The 25,021-nt window shown below is 42.7% G+C and overlaps 1 protein-coding gene across 4 annotated transcripts in view; it reads right to left on the bottom strand.

Annotated features, from left to right (window-relative positions):
- Window positions 1–25,021, bottom strand: part of Eepd1 (endonuclease/exonuclease/phosphatase family domain containing 1) — a 117,469-nt gene that overhangs the window by 49,675 nt on the left and 42,773 nt on the right. For all 4 annotated transcript variants that reach the window (XR_003484653.2, XM_027411704.2, XM_027411705.2 and 1 more), the window contains exon 2: window positions 3,848–3,899. Coding sequence is in view for 3 of the 4 variants with exons in the window: in XM_027411704.2 (XP_027267505.1) it covers window positions 3,848–3,899 (52 nt within the window). In the remaining variant the exon portion in view is untranslated. The remainder of the gene's footprint in view (window positions 1–3,847; window positions 3,900–25,021) is intronic.

Below are 25,021 nucleotides of genomic sequence, written 5' to 3'. Positions count from 1 at the left end.
TGGAAGAGAGGGTAAAAAGCCAAAAGGTCTCCTCAGTACAGTGTGGCCAGGGATCAGTCTGACAAGCATGACTCTAGAGTGTGAATGGAAGGCAACATGGAGAACAAAATCAGGTAAGGAGGGGACCCAGGCCTCCAGGAGGGTCTTCTGCAAGCTTCTGGAGCCACAGGGAAGCACAGCGTGGCTGAAGCTGCCCCAGTTCTGGGATCTACAGAGAGCGGGGAAACCTCACCTAAAATACTAAGATCATTGTAACAATGGCTGACAGCAAAGGTAAGAGCATTGGAAACCTCATTTTCTGAGACCTCCAAACACTGCCAATCTTTCCTGTTATGTCTTCCACAACTCAAGTCTTTACTGTTCAGATCTAACCTACTAGTGCCTGGGGATGAAAACACCTCAGAATCACTACCATCCTCCAAGATGGAGGCTTGCACAGGCCCCTACTATTAGGACTGAAGTCACAAGTTCCAACATGGTGAAATCTCAGCAATTCAGTGATTATAAACTCCAAAGGCAGGTTTCCATTTGAAGCCAGCAGGATGATAATGGAAGAGGTTTGAGGCTTGCAATCTACACTTCTGGGACCTCTCTTGCTGGCTGTATTACTAGCAGGACAAGTAAAAAGTTATAAGTAAGGTTTTAAGAGTCTGGGTGAGTAAGAGTGCTTACTTTGCCAGCATGAAGACCTGAGTTCAAACTCCAGTATCCACATAGAAAAGCCAGGCATGGTTGCACATATCTGTAACCCTGGGCCCTGCAGCAAAGGCAGGCAGATCCCAGGAGCTTGTTGGCTAACTGGCCAGCCTGGCTGAAAATAGTGAGCTTCTGCTTTAGTGAGAGCCTGTCCCAAGGCAATAAGGCAGACAGCAACCTTGGATGGAGAGCAACTCCTCCCCCATCCTGCTCTGGCTTGCAAACAAGTATGTGTCCTTGCATTCTCATGTGCAAGCCACACACAATGGGGAATTTACAAAGAGACGGGTCTGCTTCTTTTTACTTGCCCCCCCACACACACACACATCTCCCAAAAGAGCTTCATTGGATATAAAATCAAAATGTTTGCCCCTAATAGGTTTCTAGTCAATAATCACAGTGGAGATAGCAAATGATCCCCTCTTGAACAGTTCAGGGACTTTGATGCACCCCAGCCACCTGGGGTCTCTGCAGCATGTGGCTCTGATTCAATGGGTCTGGGCTAAAGATCAAAGTTCCACATTTCTAATGACCCTACAGAGCTACTGGTGCAGGGACAATACTTTTGAATAGCAAAACTGCATGGTTTACCAGGCACTTTTCTCCAGGGTTCTCTACCCTTGACCTATTAGAAAGAAATCTACCATCCATGAACATATCTTATTTCAACAAATCATTGAATCAATCTTACTGCAAAAATAAAATAAGGACTTATCCAGGCAATATATCGTGTATCACTCAAAATACAACTGGATATTGAGTGCAAAACTACTGGCTGTTTCTGGGATTTTCTAGAAATGTTTACTACTTGCCCAGCACACAGGAACCTCAACAAACACTTGCAAAATGAATGAGCGAATAAGCAGACAACTACACAAAAGAGAGAAGCAAACTGCAAGAATGTGGTTCCCTATCAGTCCCTGTGTATATTTCAATGGTCCTATAAAGTTTTCTGCTCGTCATTTGTGGAGATGGGGTGATACAAACCCACCATCAGGATTCCTGAATGGGAGGAAGGGAAGACAAGGAGGACAGCTGGAGGTGGGACAAGGGGAGCAGTACAAACAGAAGCTAACTAACTTCTGGAGATGGCTCGGACCCAGATGTCCTAAGCACCTTTATCTAGACTGCCCACTTAAGTCTTCCAGACCTTACAGCTGGGAACCTGAGGCACAAAGAATAAGTAACCCAAGATAATTCAGGAAGAAAGGAGAAGGCAGGCTTTGGAGCACAGCCATAGAAGCCTGGTTCTCAGGGCGGCACAATGGCTCACTGGCTGGCAGCCAGCCAGCCACAGCAAGCCCGACACCACCTCTCTGATCCATTTTGTAGGTTTGGTCCCTGAATTGGGCTGGCCATGTGGCCTCTCTTACTTGGACAGTAACCACTTCAAAGGCATAACTGGTATTTTTGGTACCTGTATTTTTACTATACTGATGCACTGCCTGTGGAAGCTCTATGTGTGGCAACATTTCTTTTTCTAACTTTTCAAAATGAGGAAGTGCTGCAAATAGCTGCAGTGAATACTACTACAAAAAATGCTGTAGGTCTTTGAAATAGTTTCAAGAACATACAAAGAACCCTCCTATACCTGTTTATACATAAGGTTCAATAGTTTGTATTCTACCCCCATCTGCATAGCTCCTCTCTATAGATAGAAAGATGATAGATAGATAGATAGATAGATAGATAGATAGATAGATAGATGATAGACAGATAGATAATAGACAGACAGATATAGATAAGGACAGCTATCCCTCCCCCTCTCCCCTTCCTTCTTTTTCCCTCCACCTCTTTATCTCCACTATCTCTGGAATCTTTTCAGAATGATTGGTAAGATCTGTTCCTTTATTCCTTCCTGTGGTTCCTAAGGACCAGGCCATTCTCTTACATGATCACAAACAAGTCATCAGCTTCAGGAAAAGTTATTGTTAATTTATTCCCTTTATCTAATCTACCATCCACAACCAAGGCTGCCATTTGGCCCACTGATAGCTTTTGTAGTCAGTCATCATAGAATGTTTTAATAGCTGGATATATATGAAGAATTGATATGAATAATTAAGAATTAATATGAGCAGAGTGCTTAGGCATCCAGAGAGCCATTTGGCTACATTAACTCATTTGCCTTGCATCTTGTATTTCTGAGGTCCGGCGGAAGCACTGTCCTTGCTTCATGGGAAAGAGGCCAAGTGGAGCCTCAGAGCTCAGGCCACTCCCTACCCTTCATAGCCTGCTTGGTGCTGACTTTAAAGACTTTCTTTATTTTAGTACCAAGAGAGTGAGCACTAATCCAAACAGTTTAAATTCCTAAGATAAATACCATTTGGATATTTATCTCTCCAACCACTTACTTTATGTCAAACTACAGATTACAACCAACACCTGCAGCTACACTTGTAGGAAGAGTCCTGAGCTAGCCCAGGGGAGTGTAATGCATGAGTACAACAGTTTCCACAATGGCATTTAGGGCCTGACCTCCTCAGCCCCTAACTAGCCTGCACTGTTGAGCCCATTCCTCCTCACACCTAGACTCAAACCCACAAGCAAAAGGCTATCAGTTCCAGGGCTGACTCGAACAGGGAAGGCAGAAATGAACCAATATCACCTCCCAGGGGAGGTGGTGATTTCCCAGTCTTCAGTAACAGCCTAAAAAGGATGCACTACCACAATCATATCTTCACAAACAGTGAAGCCATCGTTTCAGAAATGGAACTGTGGGGTTCAAATCCTCACTCTTCCACTGAGTTCACTTGCCTTAGACCAGATCCAGAGTGTGTGGCTGGACCTCAATCCCTTCATCCACACATTCAGATGATCAAACATGGAGCAGATAATGAGGAGACAGCAAACTTGAAGGCTAGCATGTGGCAAGGCTCTTTCTTGCTCCTGATGCTTAGAAAAGCCCAAGAAACCTTCTTTAGAGGGTAGCCTAGCCTGTGACAAACAAGCCTCTGCTTTCACAGAGCTTGGAAGGAACAGAGCAAGTTTGGGTCTGCAAGTGTGAACGGAGTATGGCTGGAAGCTTTGAAAGCTTGCAAGACTCGCTGCCCATGGAAAGTACAAAGAAGCAGACCACTTCTGCAGTAAGTGCTGCCTCTGGTCGGGGAGCAGAATTCTTCCTGTGTGGCAGGAAGAACAAAATATTTACCTTTTCCAGGGCCTCTTTGTCAAGCAGTTCTTGCACAGCTAGAAGTTTGATGCTGTAAGACAAAAATTAAAACAGTACTTGAAACAAGTCATTTCATGTCACCAGGCATCATCACACAGGTCGCAAAAATAAGAATGTGAACTCTTATCCCATCTTTCTAAGTTACATCCTACCTTAGGTGACTTTTTGTCTGTTTGATTCAAAATGACTGTTTCAAGTATATTTAAAATGCTTCTACACTTCAAATGAAACTTTGCCACAGGATTAAACACTTCTATTTTCAGTACAAGTAAATGTTGTCAGTACTTGAAAAGGAATTTGCACACCAATGTTCACACTATTCCTCATAACCCAAAGATGGAAACAACCCAAATATACATCAGCACATTAAGTGAACAAATGCAAAGTGGTGTGTGTGCATGTGTGAGTGTGTATGTGTTTGTGTGTGTGTGCTTGTGTGTATTTGTGTATGTATGCATGTGTGAGTGTGTATGTGTTTGTGTGTGTGCTTGTGTGTATTTGTGTATGTATGCATGTGTGAGTGTGTATGTGTTTGTGTGTGTGCTTGTGTGTATTTGTGTATGTGTGCATGTGTGTGAGTGTGTGTGTTTGTGTTTGTGTATATTTGTGTGTGTGTGTGTGTGTGTGTGTGTGTGTGTGTGTGTGTGTGTGTGTATTACTTATCCTTAAAGGGAAGGACATTCTAATATATACAACATAGATCATAGATGTACCTTGAAGACATGCTAAGTGAAATAAATCAGTGACAAAAAGATAACTGAGTGATTTCACTTATATGAGGTACCAAGAGTAGCCACATTGATAAGGACAGAAAGAGGAGTGCTTCTTTCCTAGGGCTGGGGGCGAGAGGGGTGGGGAGCTGTTGTTCAAGTGGTATGGCACTTATGTGTAGAATGAAAAAAAAGTTCTGGAGTTGGATGGTACACAACAGTGCAAATTGCACTGGTGCCACCAAAATTCACGTTTAATGATGGTTAAAGTGGTAAATTCTGTTATATACCTTTTACCACAAAGCATCCTTAAAGTGACTGATAATCATTTCCTGTAAAGAACTTGAGTAAGTTCTGAGTAAGAATTCAACAGTTACTTGTGTTCAGTATTAATCTTCACTCACAATCCTTTTTGTGATAATAGGCAAATAGCAAACATCATATATTGCTCATCGAGCACTGATGGTCCCTCACTGCGTGCATGAGGTTGGAGATGTGCATGACTTTAGGACATGTTGCCTGCCTATGAGGAGGTCGGGGCTGCTATCAGGGTATAAAATGAAGTGTGCCAAATGGATGTACAGAGATACTAAAGGAGCGCTGGCTCCATAGACAGCATAGGGGGTTTTCTGAAGGGACCAAAATAGTCTTACTAGGTGAAAGTTAGGATGAAGGCTGTTTGTAGAGCAGAGGTTCGTAACCTCTATTCCCAAAAATATTTACAATTCATAACAGTAGCAAAATTACAGTCATGAAGTAATAATGAAAATAATTTTGTGGTTGGGGGTCACCACAACATGAGGAACTGTATTAAAGGGTCTCAAAACTAGGGAGGTTGAGAACCACTGTTATGGAGGGGATACCCAAAGGCATCAAGAGACCTGGGCAATATCCCAGTTTTCAGGGTAGGGCCTGGAGTCTTGACTACAGCCAGTGACTGAGGTGACAGAATCCAGCAGCAGGTGTAGATTATAGAACAATGCTTTCTTTAATAGACTTAGTTACTTCTAAGGCATTTGTGGAATGTGAGCAGATATAGTCAAGGATGCAGGCAAAGGCCTGGGCTAGGTGACACAGAGACAGATGCATGAGAATTCAGACGTGGTTTGGAGAAGAGTCAGCTGTAAGTTGGATGATAACACTCTATCCCCAAGGCTGATGTAGGTATTTATGGTCACTGGTCATAGGCTGTGCATAACAGAGGGAACCCCGATGGTCACGCATAGCTGCCTACAGAGATAATGCCATTGAAGGCTCACCAGCCCTTATAAACTTCTTCACACTCATGGTACAACTAAGCAAGTACAGTCTACCAAATGCAATGGATTATCTTACTAGCAGGCCCAGGAAAGGCAACTGGTGCCTTCAAGGCCTATAAGAAGCCTACCACTACATCTGTACACAATTTGGCAAAGGTGGGTGCTAACAGATGGCCTCAGGGCATTCTCTCCACTAGCCACTTACTTCTCTTCCATCCACTGGACAGATTAGCTTCAGTTGTTTCTCAGACTTAGGGAACACTGTGTGACTGTCCCCAAGCAGATTCTCTGGTCAACCATGGTGGAGGGTTTCTACTTGCATATTGTTTTTCTCAGAAACCTTGGATTTCCACTTATCTTCTCCCAACTACTGAAGCACTTTAAAGCTGAGGGCTGAGATGTTCTTGCCCATAGCTACACGTGTAATGTCTACAACTGACGTGTAAAACATTCAAGGAGTATTTGCTAACTTCATGAGGCCCGAGGGCCACATTACTTTGAAAACTCCTACATTCCAGTGTGGTTGAGTCAAATGCCCCGTCATGCCCCTCAGTTTCTCCATACACAAAAACAACACCTTAAGGTAGTGACTGGACAAATTCACCCCAGACAAAAGCTACTAAACATGATTGTATAACTGACTGTCACTATAAAATAGACCCAGTGGCAGCTCACAGCCATTGATCCCCTCGTCAGTACCTTCTAACTCCCAAAGCTAAGATTCTATGTCAGCAAAGTAGGCAGTACTCTATGTGTTAAGTTAGGAGTATCCAGTCACAGCTCAAGTTACAGAAGCTTACATTGCCTCTGAAATAACTACTGCAAAACATCGACTGTGGAGGGATGTGGTAAACAGCCTCTTTTTCTGCTAGTTTGTGATCACAGGGTCTGATCTAGTGTCAAGTATCAGATGTCAACAGGTTAGAGGTGGCAGTGGTTCAACTCTTTCTCTCCCCATCCATAAAGATACCACATTCAATAAGATACCATATTCAGCCTACTGAAGACCACCAAGAGAAATCTCTGAGGGAAAAATAAAATTAAAGTAACCTCTACCCACTCTAGGCTACTACTCCCCACCCTATAGAACAGGGTGACATCTACATGGCCCCTCTCCAACCATCCCTGCCCTCTGCTACCTCTTTCCATGGAGCTTCTCTCCATTGAACTTTAATTGAACTCCAGAATACTTCTCAAGACCCTAGCAAGTCATAGGCAATCTATTAAAGTTAATAGCAGGCTCAAACCCACTTAACATCTGCTCTAAAACCAGTACTAGTAATAATGGCATTGGGAAAGGGCAGAGACAAACAGACATTCTCACACTTAAAAACCCATCCCAAAATGGAAGGGCTGCAGGGGGCCAGGAGTGGTAATAATGAGACACACAATCTAGAGATAGTCTGCGCCTCACATCAGGACCAGGGCAAGTGTGCAGGTGGCTACTCCAGGCTACTGCAATGGAACCCTTCAGCCATCTGGAACTCTTCCTCTTGAGACCTGCATGCTCTGAGGGTGTCCTCAGATGTCCCTTTAGATGAATACCACACTGTTATGTCTGATGTTGGGTGCTCCTCAAGTCTCAGACACATGCATCAGTACTGATGATATCCAATCTTCTAGCTCACCAGGTACACCCTGGGAAGTGATTTCACACATGTTTAGGGGCAGCAAACCTATTTACCATTTGATACAATCTCATTTCCGTACTCTGGAAAACCATTTTCTGTTGTGTTGTTTTCAATTCTGTCCCTTCTCAATCCATCCTTCCTTCTGCTAATTTCACAAATATATACTGAATATCTCCTGCTGTAAAACTGCATCATGTATGGGGATTGGGGAAGCACATGTGCACACATATTTGTCCCTGCCTTCAAGAGCTGAAAGAAACAAACAAAGGTGCTACTTAGGTACATACTCAGGGGCACGAGTGTATGGTATTTAGACTCTCACAGGTTCCAAAATGGATCAGGCCTGACAGCATGTGTCTGTGGGTGGCCTGAAACCTAGTCAGCATTCTCTGAGATCACAGAGGCCAAGCAGATGAACAAGACAATGAACAGTCTTTCCCTTTTCTGTACTCCACTTAGAGAAGAGAGGGAAAACACAGCAAATCAGCTAGCAGCACTGATTTGATTCAAAAAGTACAACCTAAGAGGCAAGTTCTGAAGACAAGCAACACTTACAAGCACTAAAATACACACAGTTAACTTTTGCCACATAAGCCTCAAGGAGGGAACTTGCTGGGGGGGTGGGGTACTGTCTTTTCAGCAGGGCAACATCTGGCACAGTGGGGTCTCTAAGAGGATTAGAAGAGGCAGTGGGGAAGAGTGCAGAGTGCTCTCCCAGGGAGGAAAAAAGTACCACCATGTCAGAGATAAGTCAAAAGGCAGCTGCAATCTGGGTGGCTTGGAACCACAGACTGAACAGACCTCAGTCACCCGAGGGCACAGACAAGAGCACTAGATAGAGCCTACAACAGTTTGTGTTTTCAGTTGTTCTGAGAATTCCAAACATGAGTAGTGTATTTACATCATTCTAACCCTTCCTTCCCCCCATCCAACTTCTCCTCAAGCCCCCCAACTCTCAGATTCATGACCTCTTCTTTAGTTATTATAGATAGGTAGATAGATAGATAGATAGATAGATAGATAGATAGATAGATAGATAGATGATAGATAGATAGATAGATAGATAGATAGATAGATAGATAGATAGATCACTATATATAGTTCATTGAGTGCTGGTCATGTGTATATGTGTGTAGGACAGACCACTTGAGGATAATCAATCAGGGGCTCAATCTATCAGGGAAAAGACTGTCTCAGCAGACACTAATCTCATCTAGGGGTGGTATATTGTGAGATGTCCCCCACAAGTATCCTGCAGTCTCAATTGGTACTATCACTATGCTGCTCTTGTGTAAGCAACCATATTGTTGGGATTCCATGGGCACAGCTTCCTGTCATATGTAACAGACAGACACTCTGGTCCTCTGGATCTTACAGTCTGTCTGCCTCCTTTTCTACAATGTTCCCTGAGCCTCAAGTGTAAAGCTTGTATGGGGCTACAACACATTTAAACACAAAATTCCCAACTCTAAAGATAGGCATACGTTCAGGGAGACTACACCCTAGTAAGTGGAAGACTAGAGTCAAGGACCACAGTGTGTGGACTAGGATGGCATTATGATAAATCCATGAGTATTACACGATAACACACTATTCATCACATGAACAAAACATTTAAGATGCCTGTTTTACATACCAGGCACCACCAGGAGACACTGAGAAGCAAGGGCAGCCTTTGTCTTAAGGCACCTGAGTCTGATAAAAGAACCAGATAATCATACTGGCCACATGGCAAACACTCTCCAAGTCGAATGTGCTACACAGCCCACTAATAGGACACCAAAGCCAAGAGGATCCTTTTTTGTTTTGTTTGAGACAGGGTCTCACTACGTAACTTGGGCTGGCTTGAACTCATGATCCTCCTGCCTCAGCCTCATGAGTATGAACCATCTCATCAGGGTTTTTTGGATGAATATGAGAAATGAGTGGATATGAGAAAGTCAAGAGAAACCTCACCTCAACTTCTAGATTAAGACTGGGAACTGCAGGGAATGTGTAGTTAGGGAGGAAAGTAGACATGGAGAATGGTGACTTCTGTCTGGAATACTCTGACACTTGGGTCTTGGGACCTTGAAGTACAGTATGAGATAGTAGCTGGCTATAACTCAGCAAGTCCTGGGCTCCAGAATTGGACAATTGGGTAGGAAGATGGTGCCAAAGGAGTTAGCTTCCTCAGGAGAATAAACAGAGCACATGCCTCAACCAATAACCACTTTTTATATTCATTTATTTTATATGTGTATGTGTGCCTGTGCTTGTCTGTATGTACCATACATGCATGTGGGGATCCGAGGAGATCTGAAGAGGTGTCATATCCCCTGGAACTAAAATTACAGGCAGTTGTGAGGTTCTATGTGGGTGCTGGGATAAGCACCCATAACTGTTAAGCATCTCCCCAGGCCTCTAAGCCATAGCCATTTAAGAGACAGAAAGAAATTCAGAATGGTAGTACACACTGTTGATATAATCCTGGCACTTGAGAGGATGAGGCAGGAGGAATGTTGTCTCTGGGCTAGCCAGTGCTACATAATAAGATATTGAGTTCTAGGCCAACCTGAGCTACAAAAGTGAAAACTTGTCAAAACAAAAATTAAAAAAATAACAAAATAACAACAATAAAACTTCTTTGGGGGAGCAGAGAGGACTTCCAGGAAAGTGGAAGGAAGGCCCAGAGCCCAACACCCAGGCCACAATTTGAAGAACAAAGGCTGATACCCAGAGTGAGAGAGACACCAGAGAGTGATGTATGATATAATTCAGTGGATCAGAAGTAGACAGGAGCTGGGGGCAGTGGTGGCACACGCCTTTAATCCCAGCACTTGGGAGGCAGAGGCAGGCAGATCTCTGTGAGTTCAAGACCAGCCTGGTCTACAAGAGCTAATTCCAGGACAGCCTCCAAAGCCACAGAGAAACTCTGTCTTGAAAAACAAAAATCAACAACAAAAAATAAAATAAAATAAAAAGGAAGAAGTAGACAAGAGTTAAGAAGAAGCAGGTTAAAACCTAGGCAAAATATACATTCTGTCTTCTCATAATACAGTTGGCCTTGTTCAAGAGTCAAAGTAGGGCTCTGCACATTCCTTTTTGTCTCTGTCCTATCAAAATCCTGTTTGCTTAAAATTTTTTGTTTGTTTTGTTGCTGTTATTGTTTGATTTCTTTTTGGATAGATAGTATTTTACTTTATAGCCTAAGATATGCTATGCTATTTAGCCTCACACTTGTTTTTAGCAATCATCCTGCCTCAGCCTCCCAAGCACTGGGATGAGAAGAGTAAGCCACCAAGCTCGGCCCCTTCCTTGATAAAATCTAATAATTCAGTTTTTCTTAGAATATGTGATCAGCAATTGCATATTAGGGCAGAATACAAAGATTCCAGAGAGTTCTGAAGAATACCCAGGGCAGTTTTGTATCATAATACAACATTCCCACAGTCTCCTCTGTAAGGACTCTCCACTTTAAGAGCCTTTGCCAAACCCTACAGAGATCCTGGGAAGGCAAACTGTAAGGAGGAGAGCCCATGCCTTAGCAGAGGGAAGCTACAGCAGGCACCTGACAGGAAGCTCCCAGCAAGGGCAAGACAAGGAAAGAGGTGAAGGTACAACCACAGCCAGGCCTGGTGGCCACAGGCCAGGGCCACTCTATCCAGTGTCCCTGGACAGTGCTTAGGAAATTGAATAAGTCAAGGTCAGAAATGGTGCCAACCCAGCTGCCCAAACTCTCCTCCCTTCCCCTTGGAGGAGGCTCCACATGAACAAGGTCATGGAGAAATCTCCCTTGTGGTCTCCAATCTTCAGGAGAGGTCCTGAATGTCACCGACAAACTTGTTTTCCCGAACGTTTAACTTTCCCCCACCACCAGCAAACAGTAGACTTCTCTGAGGGAAGGCACAGGTCCTGCTGTGCTCAGACACATCTGTTGTCACTACCAACAAACACACGGGCATCTCATTCCACCAAAGCTGAGTGCTACTGCATATGTCAACTCAAGAACATTCTGCACACAATTCAGCCTGCAGTCACTGCCCTTGGGGAGTCCACATTACAGTCGGGAAAAGGACCTTCTTTAAGGAGGGTCCCCAGAGGTTTTGCTTCATTTTCAGGTTTTCAACTGAAAATGGATTCATTAACATAATTTCCATTTCCTTAGAAATGTATTCAGTTTACTCATACTTCTAAGTTTTGAGTAAACAACCCTACTAGGACAACCTCTTCATCCAAATATGTGTCCCCTTCTTCACTCTTTCATTTCTGAAAATATTTTCTTTTAATCTTAAGGACTGGGTTTAGGGCTAGCAATATGGCTTAGTGAGTAAAGGGGTTTGCTGTAGAAGTGCATCAATTTGAGTTTGAATGCCAGAACCCATGCAGGGGTGGTAGGAAAGAACTGACTCCACAGAGTTGTCTTCTGACTGCCACACACATACTATACTTAAGGCAGAACCCTACACATGCACACACATGAATAATAAATGAGGGTTTTTAAAAAGAACTAAGTTCCTGAGGATGCAGTCTACTTGGTCAGCCTTCTGAAAACCGAGCAACTCTACCACTCTTTTCCCAAGTTATTAAGGTAATTCCTTTCTCCACCTTTGCATTTTCTCTGACTACCTTCTTAAGTTGGATAACCATTTATTTAAATGATTTCTTACACACACAGCCACAGGTTTCTCTATGCACACAGCCTCTATTCATCTCAGTCCTCTGTGGCAGGGTTGGTTATGGGATTTTTAGTTTGCTTTTGTTTGCTGTTGTTGGTGGTAGTGGTGGTTTTGTGTGTGTGTGTGTGGGGGGGGTGTTTTACCATTCACATAATTTAACACTTTTAATTTGGGGGGGAATTTTATGAATACTCTATTTGTATCACTTCCATCCCTTCTTCGTTCCCCTGTTTGGCTCCTCCATGTTCCCCTCACTCCCTCTCAAATTTATGACCTCTTCTTTAGTTATTATTTTTATATATGTGTGCACATACAAAAGCTATGGCGATCATTTAGTGTCTCTCATATGTACATGTGTTTAGGGCTGACTACGTGGGACTAGACATTCTGTCAAGGGACTTGACTCTGAAGAAAACTGATTCTCCCTCTCTCGGCAGTCACTAATTAGCTCCGGCTCTTCATCTAGAGGTGTGGCCTTGTGAATTTCCCCCTTTGTAAATTGGCACATTGACTGGTATTATCATTATGTAGGACTTGCTTAGGCAATCATATTCTTGAGATTTCATGGTGCAGCATCCCCATCACATCTAGAAAACAAAATCTCAGAGCTCTTACAGTCTTTTCGGTCCACTTTAGTCAAGGATGGCCTGCATATGCAGTCGTGTTTCCATTAAGATTTTATTTTAGTACTTTTGGAGCCTTCTTAGTCTGTATGAGTGCATTCTATGATTCATGAACAATAATGAAATCACCTAATGACTCACTTCTCCGAATGTTTCCACGTTGCTAAGTGATACATGTCTATAGTTGAAGGCTCCCACTGTGCTTCACATCCACTAACAAATTCTATTTCCTATCCAATAAAAAGATAAAGAAGTAGTTAGGCTAGTCGATACAAATGCAATCATAGTACTAGTGGGGAAAATGCAGGACTGTGAGATGGGGTCAGCAGGGGCTGCACAGCAAGATAGTATTTCAGAGCATTTGTTCCGATCTCCTTTACAGTGTGAGTTTTTGCTTTTATTTCCCAAAGGTTTGAGCAGTTCAAAGACCTGTTTGGAGATTGATAAGTGTTTACCACTAAGTTTCTTCATAGTGGTACAGGGAGTATGATCCAAGGGCTTGTTAGTGTGAGCTGTACTGACTTCCACCTGCTTGCAGTGTTTTTAGGAACCTCGGGAGCTCTGGAGAAGATAGAGTGTCCAGCACATACCTTGGTGGCCCTGAGCAGGGACACAGGTAAACTCTGCATGTTGCTCTGCTCATAGGAAGCATCCACAGAGGTTGGTATAAGCATTACACTACTCTGAGGCTTTTTTTGGTCACTAATACTTTTTTGAAGATGGGAAAGAACTATTTGAGGGAAAGCTCAGTATTTCAGACAAGCAGCATAAAAAGTTTTATCTCCTCTCCCCTTTTGGACTTCCATTAAGATTTGTGATTGTTTTTAAAACTCAATTGTGTGACTCTTAATCTAGGACTCTATAGATGACATTATGTTGCAATGTTAAAGGCTGGATATGCCTATGGACAGCACTCCCATACTGAAAAACTCACTGGGATATCTTTTCACTATAGAAAAGAAAAATTACTTCTGATGCTAGGAACTGCTTGATAGAGAAATGTCAGCAGTGCTCTCTAGGGCTACCAATTTCAGTGCTTATAATAGCCATATAATAGCCATTCTCATTGTGACCAGTTTCAAGCCAGAGCTGGGAAGAGATGTGATCAGCTGGCTATTACAAACCCTCAATGCCCCAGCAGCAGAACTCTCTATGAGAAGGAGCTAGAGCCTACATGTATGTGGCCCTTCAGATTTGTATGTTGAATCCCAGTAGTCTTCAGTGTGATGGAGTTGGGAGACGGTTGATTATGCCATGATGGATGGAGCCTTCACACAGGCTTACCTTATTCTGCTGTGCTGTGAAGATTCTGAATTTAGTACAGATGAAAAGTCTCTAGAAACCCTTTACTGAACAATCCTATTGACAACCATGTAATATGTAATCACTTTGCATCTCTGTCACATTCTTATGGTGTTTCACATTTCTGCATTATTATTATATCTGTAACCAGTGATCCATGATGTTACTACTATAATTGTTTTGGATGCCATACAAGTACCATATAACACAGGAAGCTTAATTAGTAAATGTGCATGTCTTCCCTCACTGGAAAGCTGTTCCCCATCTCTCTCTCTCCTCAGGCCTCCATAGGCTCTGAGACACGACATTGAAACCAGGCCAGTCAAACACCTTACAGCTACCTGTGAGTGTCCATGTAAAAGGAAGAGTGTAAATCCTCTCATTTGAAATCTGTGGCTCTCAACCTCCCTAGTGATGTGACCCTATAATACAGTTACTCACATTGTGGTGACCCTCCCAACCCTAAAATTATTTTCAGTGTTACTTCATAACTGTAATTTTGCTGCTGTTATGAATTGTAAATATTTGTACTTTCCAATGATCTTAGGTGAGCCCTGTGTAAAGGGAAGTTTCCAATGGGTCAAAACCCACAGGTTGAGAACTGCTGCTTTTAACCAAAAACTAGACATGAGCAAGCTTAGTAGAAAAGAATCACCAAGCAAGACAGGATACTCACTGCACCTGTTGAGCCTGACACTTAGCCAAGCTGTGCATACAGAGGAAAAGTTCTTTTTAGATTTTTATTTTTAATTAACTAATTAACCCATGCTGGTGGTCGCAGGAAAGATTCTTGGGGAAAATGACAAGTGCTAAGTCAGTGAACACAGAAAGGATAGAGAAATAAAACAGTCTCACTGTTGGTAGGGAAAGGTTTTAGTGGTTTGGATAGATCACACCAGCCACAACAGGGGCAAGTCTAATCCAGTGCAAGGCCCTGCACTCTGTAACTGTGATGCTGAGAGAGCTGAGGGAGCTGCACAAAACAGGGCTGGGGCTTACGGTAGGAGCCATGTCCAGAACACAAAGTACAGGGGAAGTAGCAAGTGCTGATGAGGGAACCATGGGAATAACGAAGCGCTCCTGAGACTACTGGTACAGGCTGCTGCAAGTCCCCAGGACTTCAGAGCCAGAGACATCAAAGGTTGGCTTTAGAGCATTATGGACAGGCCGTCTCTCTTGTGAGGACTAAATGTATCTGGTGACTTTGAGTAGAGGCCAATGCTCATTAACTGTTCCCAAATTCCTAGAGCCCCTGAGACTGACAATGAAATCTACTCTGCCTGCGCTCAATAAATGGAGGAGCAGAGGACAGCAACATGGCTTCCTAGATAACTGAACTACTTCCCAGAAAAGTTCTTTTCAAATACTACTGGACACTCACAAAACACCTGGCCACCCATGAACTCTGGCAGACGCAGCCAACAAGATTAATGCTGCGTTTAACCTGCCAACATAGCCAACATGACAACACTATGAAGTTGTCATGTCAACTGCATAGGCTTATTACTTAAGATATGCATTTATAAGACTTGAGCGGCCATAGATTCCTCTAATGGATGTAAATGACATGGCTGGGGACCTTCTGGAAAGGATTTACCATTCTATATGCCATTAAGAATATTTGAAATTTATGAGAGATAAAGACATCGACGTTAATGAGAGTTTGAAAGAACTTGATTCCAATCCTCATGAATGATTAAGGGGTCCAAGGCTAGAGTGGAGGAAGTAACTGTAGAGGTGAGGGATGGAATAAAGAGTAGGAAGTAACTGTAGAAGTGAGGGAAACCATAGAGAGCAGGAATTATAAGTGGAGGTTGAGGGTGTGCCTGCATGCCATGACGTCACGTTAAACAAGAGGTGAGGACTTGCTCTTACAAATGAGCAAAGAAAGTCATCTCCTAAGGTGGAAACTACAGCTGATGAAGGTGCGCCTGGTGAAAGATGCTGAAGTGAAACAAAGGACTCCCAGAGTTAGTGTAAACTCAACCAATAAATATGTGAGAGGATTGTCTCTAACTTTCAAAGAAGTTCTGCTATGCTATGGTAATGTTATTAAACACTATCATATTCTATCACTATCACTATCTCACTGATCAGATGTGTGAGACAACAATCCAGATGGAAAACTCCATTGTTATTTTAAAAAATAACCATAACCTGGGGCATCCACCTCCTTGATCAATAGGCAGCATCATTTAGGGAAAACCTCCCAATACCCCAACAAAAACTACAGCTCACTGAAGGCTCAAATGACATATGCTGTTTTCAGCAGTAACATATTTTAAGTGCAAGTATGCACACTCAGTAGACCATGTTCTAGTGAAGAGTGAGCTTTACTTGCACTTAGGAAACCAAAAGTAATATGCTATCCCTATACAACAAGTCTTCTTACTGCAAAGGTACCATCCCGGTGTACACATGCCAGCAAGGCCTCAGATAGCCAAGCACAAATTAGAAGACAGGTCCTCACAGGATAATAACTTGATTGGCATCTTTCTCTTGGACTTCCCAGACTCCAAAGTGGGAGAACTTAATAGCTGTTGTTTATAGGTCATTGGCTCTGCCGTATTTTGTCTCAGAACCTTGAACAGACCAAGACAGACCAGATCTGCAATGACCTACGATTACAAAATACTTAATATTTCTATAACAAACAGAATGTGTGATAAATTATACCACTATAATGTTTCACAGTAGGTAGAATGACTGAGTACATGAAAGCATGTGGTCAGTGGGATATGAGGAAGTTAGTGAAGGCGGTCCTATGGAAGGTATTTGGTAAGATTGCAATTTCTCTTCTGTAAAAATCAGGATAAAAATTCTAATTTAATACACTCATTATGAAAACTCAAAGAAATGTCATGCTTGCACCAGATAGTGGGTACTCAATAAATTTTACCTAATGATATTTTTATGCATTGAGATGAACACAATTCTTACCTTCTTTAGAACTGGAAAGTACACAGAGAGCTGTCACTGACCAAAATAAAACTGGCATTTTACAACTTTAAAAAAAAATGCTGCAAATGACCGCCAACAAATGGAAAAGGACTGTGAAGGTGGACTTGCTAAGCTGTCATTTCACAGTACCAGAACTTTTAATAGTGACATCAGGGACTGCAGGGTGCCTGCTATCACCACTGAATCACTGAGCAATGAGCACTCTCATCTGATCCATGTCCCCTCAGAGAAGTACACGACTACTCTAAGTTCTCTAAAGCTGACTAGACAACACACTTTTGTTCTTCATCCCTAAAATTTAAAAGAAAAAGTATGCAGATAATAGACAAACATATTCAGATCAACTATTCTTTATCTTAAATCCTTAACACCTGAAAGACATACATAAATATATATAGTGTGTGTGTGCATGTGTGTGTGTGTGAGCATGCATGCCTGTGTGTGTGTGTGTGTGTGAGAGAGAGAGAGAGAGAGAGGGGGGGGACAGAGAAAGAGACAGAGACAGAGACAGACAGACAGACAGACAGACAGACAGACAGACAGACAGATGTGCTGGGGCATTGGACTCGAGTCTAAACAAAAAACTCACTTGAATTTCATAAAGACCGTATATACATACTATATATGTGTGTGGCATGTCTTTTATGTATAACATATCTCATTAGGTCAGGGTTGGAATGTTTGTGATTTTAAATGTTTCAGATTTCAAACTAGAAGTGGTCAGCCTATAAAATAGATCTGTTTCTTTAATACCAAGTCTGTGTACAGGATTTTTTTAAAAATCCAAGTACCTTTACAAAAAATATGAGGATAAAATTCCAGAAACTAAAATATAAGCTGTCAGAACATAATTAAATATCAGGTCATTTTAAAATGAGAAGTGAAATGCTTCCCTTAAACTAGAGAAAAAACTGCTACTTTAAGAATGCTGTGTAGCTATAAGTTTCAAATTAAGGGAAAAGGAAGAAGAAAAATAACTTTCCTCCAACACACAACTGAGTTACATACTTGATAAACACTCCTCTTTGCAGGACATTTGAGTCATTGTCATCAGGTCTACATGAAAGATAAGGACAGCACCATGGCCCAGGATGCCTCAGGAGAACAAAGCCTTCCTTCACACTTAGGGCCTAGGACACCAGTACCTCCCCCTCATCCTAAACTCCTCAGAATGCCACATCCAAGAAGGGGACAGGAAGCTGCAGAGCACCCAGGAGGTTCTTGGTGGTCATTTTTAATCCAAGTGATGATGACCCAAGACAGATGTGTCTACACCAAGCTCTCCGCTCAGCATCATTGACTCCAAGTCCAAATGAACTGAGGACGTCTAAAGGACAGACAGACTTCTCCCCAGGCCCTTCTCAGTTCTGGCCTCTACTTCTACATACTCAAGTCTTTCCCAAGCTGGGTAAGGTGACTATTCCACCTCCCTGTCCCTTCTGTCGCACACACTTTAGTACCTCTGTCTGATGATAGATGACCTCTGAAGTCCTGTTTCCAGACAGGATGGGGTACCATGTTTTCTACATAGGAATTAATGTGAACAATACATCCATGCTGGAATGACTTCTGAAGTCAAATTTTACATCTGCTGACAGACAGGACACATGGGTACTGTGTTTTCCACATAGGAACCAATGTGAACCTCTGCAGCACTTTAAAACAAAACAAGCCATCATGGAGTGCTTCCGAACAGCCAGGATGGCCTCCCATCCCCATCCAGGCTCACTACTGGTGTTTTCAGTCCATTGCCAACATCTTAAGAACACTGTTCCTCATTTTATTTTTCTAAGAAAATGTGAGAGGATTTAGGAAGGCATGCAAGTAAAGAGGAACTTTCTGCTTTCAGAGCACACTAGGAAATAGCAAGTTCTCTAACACAGCACAGGCAAGGTGGTTCCAAATGACTGCTCCTGCCAGAATTCATCTGACTTCCAAGGCTGACCTTTCACCTCTTCACAACACTGTTCTTCCTTCAGGACCCGAAGAAATCCACCCTGGCCTTCCTTCATTAACAAAAAGCAAACTTTCCCCCTCCCTGTAATGCAAACCAGGCAGTTGGATTTTCTGCTCAGAGTTGTGTAAAGCAGTAGCTTAGGGGGTCACATTTCAAAGAAGTCTTTTTGTTAGGCTTTAGGAATAAGTTTTCTACAAAGCTCTTCTTTTTTGGAATACTTAGGAAATATAGAGAAAGTAAAGGGACCATGAATCATAATCCTACTAACTGGAAATTACCATTAGAGTCTTAATTATATATTCTAGACCTTTGAAAAGTGAATATAGTGCCCAAAGGACTTGATATCCAATTCTATAGATAACTGTTCAGCCATGCAATGATCACCGCTGCTCTATTCGCCATAGCTGGGAAATGGAAACAACCTAAATGCCCTTCAAAAAAACTAACAATGAAAATGTAGAACATAAATGGAGTATGTGGAATACTATGCAGCTATAAAAAAAGAAGAGAAGGAAGGGAAGGAGAAGGAAGAGCATGGGGGCCTGGAATCATGAACTCTTTCCTGGAAAAACATGGATGGGACTAGAAAAAATGTTAGGTGAGGTAACGCAGACCCTGAAAGACAAATGTCACAGTTCTTTCCCATCAGCATCTCCTAACTCCAAATCTTCAGATTTAATATCCTGTAGTAACTGCAGAAACCAGGAAAGCACAAAGGGACCAACCACTATTGGTGTCGGGTGGTGGGGGAACAATAGAGAGGGGAAAGCAGGGTACAAGTGATCTAATGGGGAAGTGGGGAAAAAGGGTGGGCTCTAATTAGGGATAGCAAAGGAGATGATTATATAAGGGAAAGGAAGGTAAAGTAACAGTAAGGATGTCTGAAAAGTCATAAGGAATCATACTATTAACTATCTACCTAAGAAAAGTACAATATAGGTAAGTCTGTGTATAAATGCACATATATGGTTTACATATGTAAATATATGAAATTTTCTCATCTAGTTTGAAATGCTCCCTCAAGAACCTCAATACCAGGTACAAGAAGCCTGCTTCAAGTTGTCATTCAGGACTGTCCAAGTGACTCCAAAAACATACAGCCTATTGTTATTTCCCTTAGTGGCCCATCAGATGTAGACAGTTAAGTCCCTTCCCTATTGCCGAGGACACCATGCTCTTCAGACACAGGACTCAGAGGGCCCTGAACTGGAAGTGACCTAAGGACCAGCTTTCACAGAACCAGAAAGCACCATGTAAGTATCCAAACAAGGGAAGCAAACAACAGTTCTACCCAGCTGTGACATCTATGAACCAAAACAATGACCAGCATAGCATGATAATAATAAGGGTACAATAGTGGCACTAATATATTTGCAGTAACCAACAGCTCTTTAACTGAACTTAAGATTTCCTCAAAAGGAAACTCATGCCTTGGTACTGGGAACTTAGTCAACAACCCAGGGTTACTGAAGTCATAGGTCTTGGGGGTGATCCTATAACCACCACTTTACTAAACCAGCATAAGCTCTAACTTCATCCTAGGTATTTGTCCTTATATCCAGAGATAAGTATAGTCTTCAACTCTCATGCAGACAATCCTTTGCAACAGGCAGAGGCCATTACAGGAAGCCACAACCAATCAAAATGTAGAATTGTAGAGCTCAACCTTAATAATGTATAAAGCACTGCTAAGGCTCTGGAATGCTGAAAAAGGGACAGAAAGACTGCAAGAGTCACATTTTCCAATGGGGGAGGACATTTACTCATTAAGCTTCCTGTGTTATACGGTACTTGTATGGGATCAATTCTTCTTTTATCTGAAACAGGGAGTGATGGGGAGTGAAGAGAGCAGCCCCAGGGATCTGCCTTCACCCGTTTTCTATCATTTGCAATTATCAGAGTAATATAAATAATAGTTGGCATGCTGTGTCATTAAGCATCATAGATCACTGGTCACAGATATAATAATAATAATGCAGAAATCCGAAAGACGCCAAGAATGTAACAGAGATGCAAAGTGACTACACAGAATTGTCAATAAATTTGTTCACTAAAGGGTTTCTATAAACCTTTCATCTGTAGTAAATACAGAATTTGCTGTGAGATTATATTTCCTAGGAATGTCAAAAGCTACACCCATAACATCTCATCAATATGACTGAGATGAACAAGATGAACAACAACAATGCTAACATGAACAGGGAAAGCCAATGAGGCCTCAAACCCACACAAAGAACTGCGGGCAATTAAAGAATGTTAAGAGCAGGAGAAATAGTCTTTCCCAAGGAAGAGGACACCAATTGGTTATCCAATACAAACTGGTCAGCCCTGAAAACTTCTGTACAAGTAATATTACACAAAATAAGCAGGTTGTATTTATGCATTTATGAGTCTCTCTCTCTCTCTGTCTCTGTCTCTGTCTCTGTCTCTGTCTCTCTCTCTCTCTCTCTCTCTCTCTCTCTCTCTCTCTCTCTCTCTCTCTCTCTCCCTCTCCCTCTGTGTGTGTGTGTGTGTGTGTGTGTGTGTGTGTAGACACATGTAACAACAATCAATGAAAAAAGAGGCCATGAATTTGACAGAGCAAGAAGTAGTCTTTAGGAAGTTTAGAGGGATGAAAGGAAAGGGAGAAATTATATAATTATATTAATCTCAAAATAGAATTTATTAAAAATTAAAATAAACAAAAGGCAAAATAAATATAAATAAATACATAAATAAATTAATACTTTTAGGGCTTAATGTGGCTGTGTGAGTCTCTAGCCCCAGGGCTGGTTTTAGGAATGCGAGAGGAGGAAGACAGACAGGTAGATCTTGGAGCTCACTGACTGGCTAACAATCATAGCAAAATCAATGAGTTCCAGGTGCACTTTATAAAATTGGAATATAATCTATACTGTTTTCTATCATTTGCAATTATCAGAGTAATATAAATAATAATTGGCATGCTATGTCATTAACTGATATTATTGGGGCTATTTACAAATATACAAGTGTATGCTATGGCTTACTAAGCCTTAGTGGATAACGGGGTTTTTAATGTTTCACTGTTCTCATTAGCGTTTGGGTGAAGCAATTTGAACATCATGCTTTCTTCAGTACTCCAACTGCTTTTAACAGTAAATTCCTGGGAGTACAAGGTCAAGGGCTATGTAAATTTCTGTGGTTTTTATAACTTCTGCAAAACTGCTCTTCTGATTCTACTAGAATTTGCTAGGATTCCACTACCTGTTTCGCAATCTACACTCTTGCATGGGGTAATCAAAAACTCCTTATCAGTGATTCAGTGGAAAAGTCACATTTATTTGATCATTGGCCAGTCTCAATTCTTCTTTCATCTGAAACAGGGAGTGATGGGGAGTGAAGAGAGCAGCCCCAGAGATCTGCCTTCACCCGTGAAGCTATGCTGGGGGTCCAGTGAACCCAGCTCCTCTGTGCAGAACAACCAATTAGCCACCAGGGCCTCAGTGCCTGATCAGGAGTCTCCCTGGATAAATCAAAATGCTATTAGTAGCTTTATAAATTTCCAAACATTCCTATGAGAAGCTTCTGATAGTTTGTCCAAAAAGTTTTGCATGGGGCCCATTAGTTAAAATAAGTAGGACTAAAGTCCTACATATTCCAGTGGACAGGAATGTTTAGAAAGATTGGTTTATTGGCCCAAAATCATTTTGTAGAAGAGATTCCGAAGCTGGGCTCACTGGACTCACCCTGTGGCTTTGGAAACAGTAAAGACTCACCTACAGGAGAGCCATGAAAGAATGCAGTTGTAGTGGACATATATTGGGGTCTGTATGGAAGCCTAGAGGTTTTTCAGAAGAGAAGGGGTACACCCCAGGAGATGTGGCAGGCAATAACCTACTAGTACTTGCCATCTAGGAGCAGACCCAACTCATCATCAGGAAGAGAAGATAGGCTCTTGCTCCCAACATCTACCCACAACACTGTAGTCAACAGTAAAGAATTTGGACCAAACCCCCAGGCATCAAGGAAGGCCCCAAACACTGCAGGAATAGGTCTTCGGAATGTGAGTGAGCATCCACACAGGGACCAAGGAACACCTGCTGTGTGTCCAGAGCCTGGGCTGTGAAACTGCACACCCTGGTTTCTGAGTCATCTTCAAATATAGGAACCTGCCTGGTCTCTAGTTCTGTGAACCGCTCTCCATATTACAAAATGGGAAACACTGCACCCACCTCTCCTGCAGTTAGCATGTGCTGCTGAGTCTCCATGCTGAGAGCTGCAGCTGAGAGGTCTGGCCCCTTAAAAGCAACTGCAAATGCCCTGCTAAGCCAGTTTTTATCTGGGAGTTGGGGGTTGTGGGGCAGAGTGCAGTTAGGGGCTCAATGACCCGTTGTGGGTGGAGTCACAGTGAGGACTGGAGCCAGGCACCTGGGTCTGGTTTCTGTTAGGCAACAGCCTCTCACCAGTCTTCAAAGGCATGCGTCCCAGACACCAGAGCGATGAATTCCAGCTGCCATGTATGAAACCTTATCCTCCAGCCTGCAATTCAGTTCCCTTTGGTCCTTCAGTCTGCAATTTAAAATACCAAATTCAGGGGGCCCATGAGCCCTCTCTCTGGCTCAGAAACTTATTTGCAAATCACAGCCAGGCCTGGAACACTGCCTGGGCTCCAGCAGAAGCTGCAGACCCTGTAAAATAGAACAGTCACATGACAGGGGCCTCTAATTTTATCAGCCCAGTTCCCCTAGCTTAGGGAATTCAGAAGCAGGTTTCAAGTAGACAACTTCAAAAGCACTCTCAGGAAGGTGGGGGAGGGGAGTACTGGGGGGAGGGCCACTCAGGCCAGTTAGGGGCTCCTGCACAAAAAAAGGTCAGCCAGGACTGAATTAGTTCATGGCATCTGCTGCCCTGTGCTTTCAGAACATGACAGTGGCTCTCCAAATATGGAGACCAACTTCCTAAGTAGGTCCCAGGTGAGGCTTTGGAATTCCTATTCCAAAAAAAACAAAAAACAAAAAACAAAAAAAAAAAAAACTGAAGGGTGGGGTGTGTGCTCCAGATTGTCATTCCTTGAAGGGCTATCACTTGAGAACCTCATGAGGGTGTAACATCAGACTCACAGTAGGCTTTCATAAGGATTCAACACCTGCAGCTGGAGGTGGGGGCACTGACAGCCTCTCCTAGGGACACCCAATGGCTCTGAGGACAGTTGTGGGGCAAGAAGAGACAGCTCTATTTCATTTCTTAAACACGATGTGCATCTCCTATGGACGATGTGAATAATCAATCAGCACAGTGTGAGAGGGTCAACCCAGAGCTAGTGAAGCATGATACCCAATTTGTCATACGGCCACCTTTCCCTTCTTACACATTTACGCATCCATCACTGTTTGAGGTCCATTCCACTCAGAAGCTTTCTGCAGCTTTTTTCTCATCAGTCCACTCGTGTTCTTGACTCATCCGTCACATTTATTTCCTCAGCCCTGCTTGTATTCTTACTCTATAACAGCATTTGCATTCTTGGTTACCTAGAGCCCATCTTTCTCAACACTAACAGTGGTCTATACTGGTGCCTATTTTAGCCTTGGAACTCTACTGGTACTTTCATGGATCCTGACATCTCTAGTCTTCTTCCTCCATCTTCATAGAGCCACACATCTTCCCAGAGAACCCATGCCAAGCAGCGTACTAGGCACCAGTGATTAACAGCAGAGAATAAGACAGACTACCAGCTCCCATGGAACTGACAGTCTGGTAGAGAACATGCCCACCAGTCAGCTAATGACACAAGTATTAAAGGAATTACAAATGGGTCAAGTGGCCCAAATGAGAGGTGCAGGATGCCGAGGCTGTATAAGATGAGGCAGACTGGGACTTGGGGTAGCAACAGCACTGTGAGTACAGCAGCAATCTAGAGCAGGCATTTTCCTGACTCTTCTGCAGGCTTTGAACTTCCGTGAATACAGGGCCTATCTTCTGCCATCTTTGCATCCCTCCCAGTCCTATTGCAGGGCATTGTCTCTCTCACAGTGGTCACTAATATTGAAGAATTAACTCTTCCTTCCTCCCTCCTCCCCCCTCCTAAACTTTG

This window comes from Cricetulus griseus, chromosome 4 (genome assembly GCF_003668045.3).
Source record: "Cricetulus griseus strain 17A/GY chromosome 4, alternate assembly CriGri-PICRH-1.0, whole genome shotgun sequence".
Classification (NCBI taxonomy): domain Eukaryota; kingdom Metazoa; phylum Chordata; class Mammalia; order Rodentia; family Cricetidae; genus Cricetulus; species Cricetulus griseus.
This window is presented reverse-complemented; position numbering and strand designations above follow the sequence as displayed.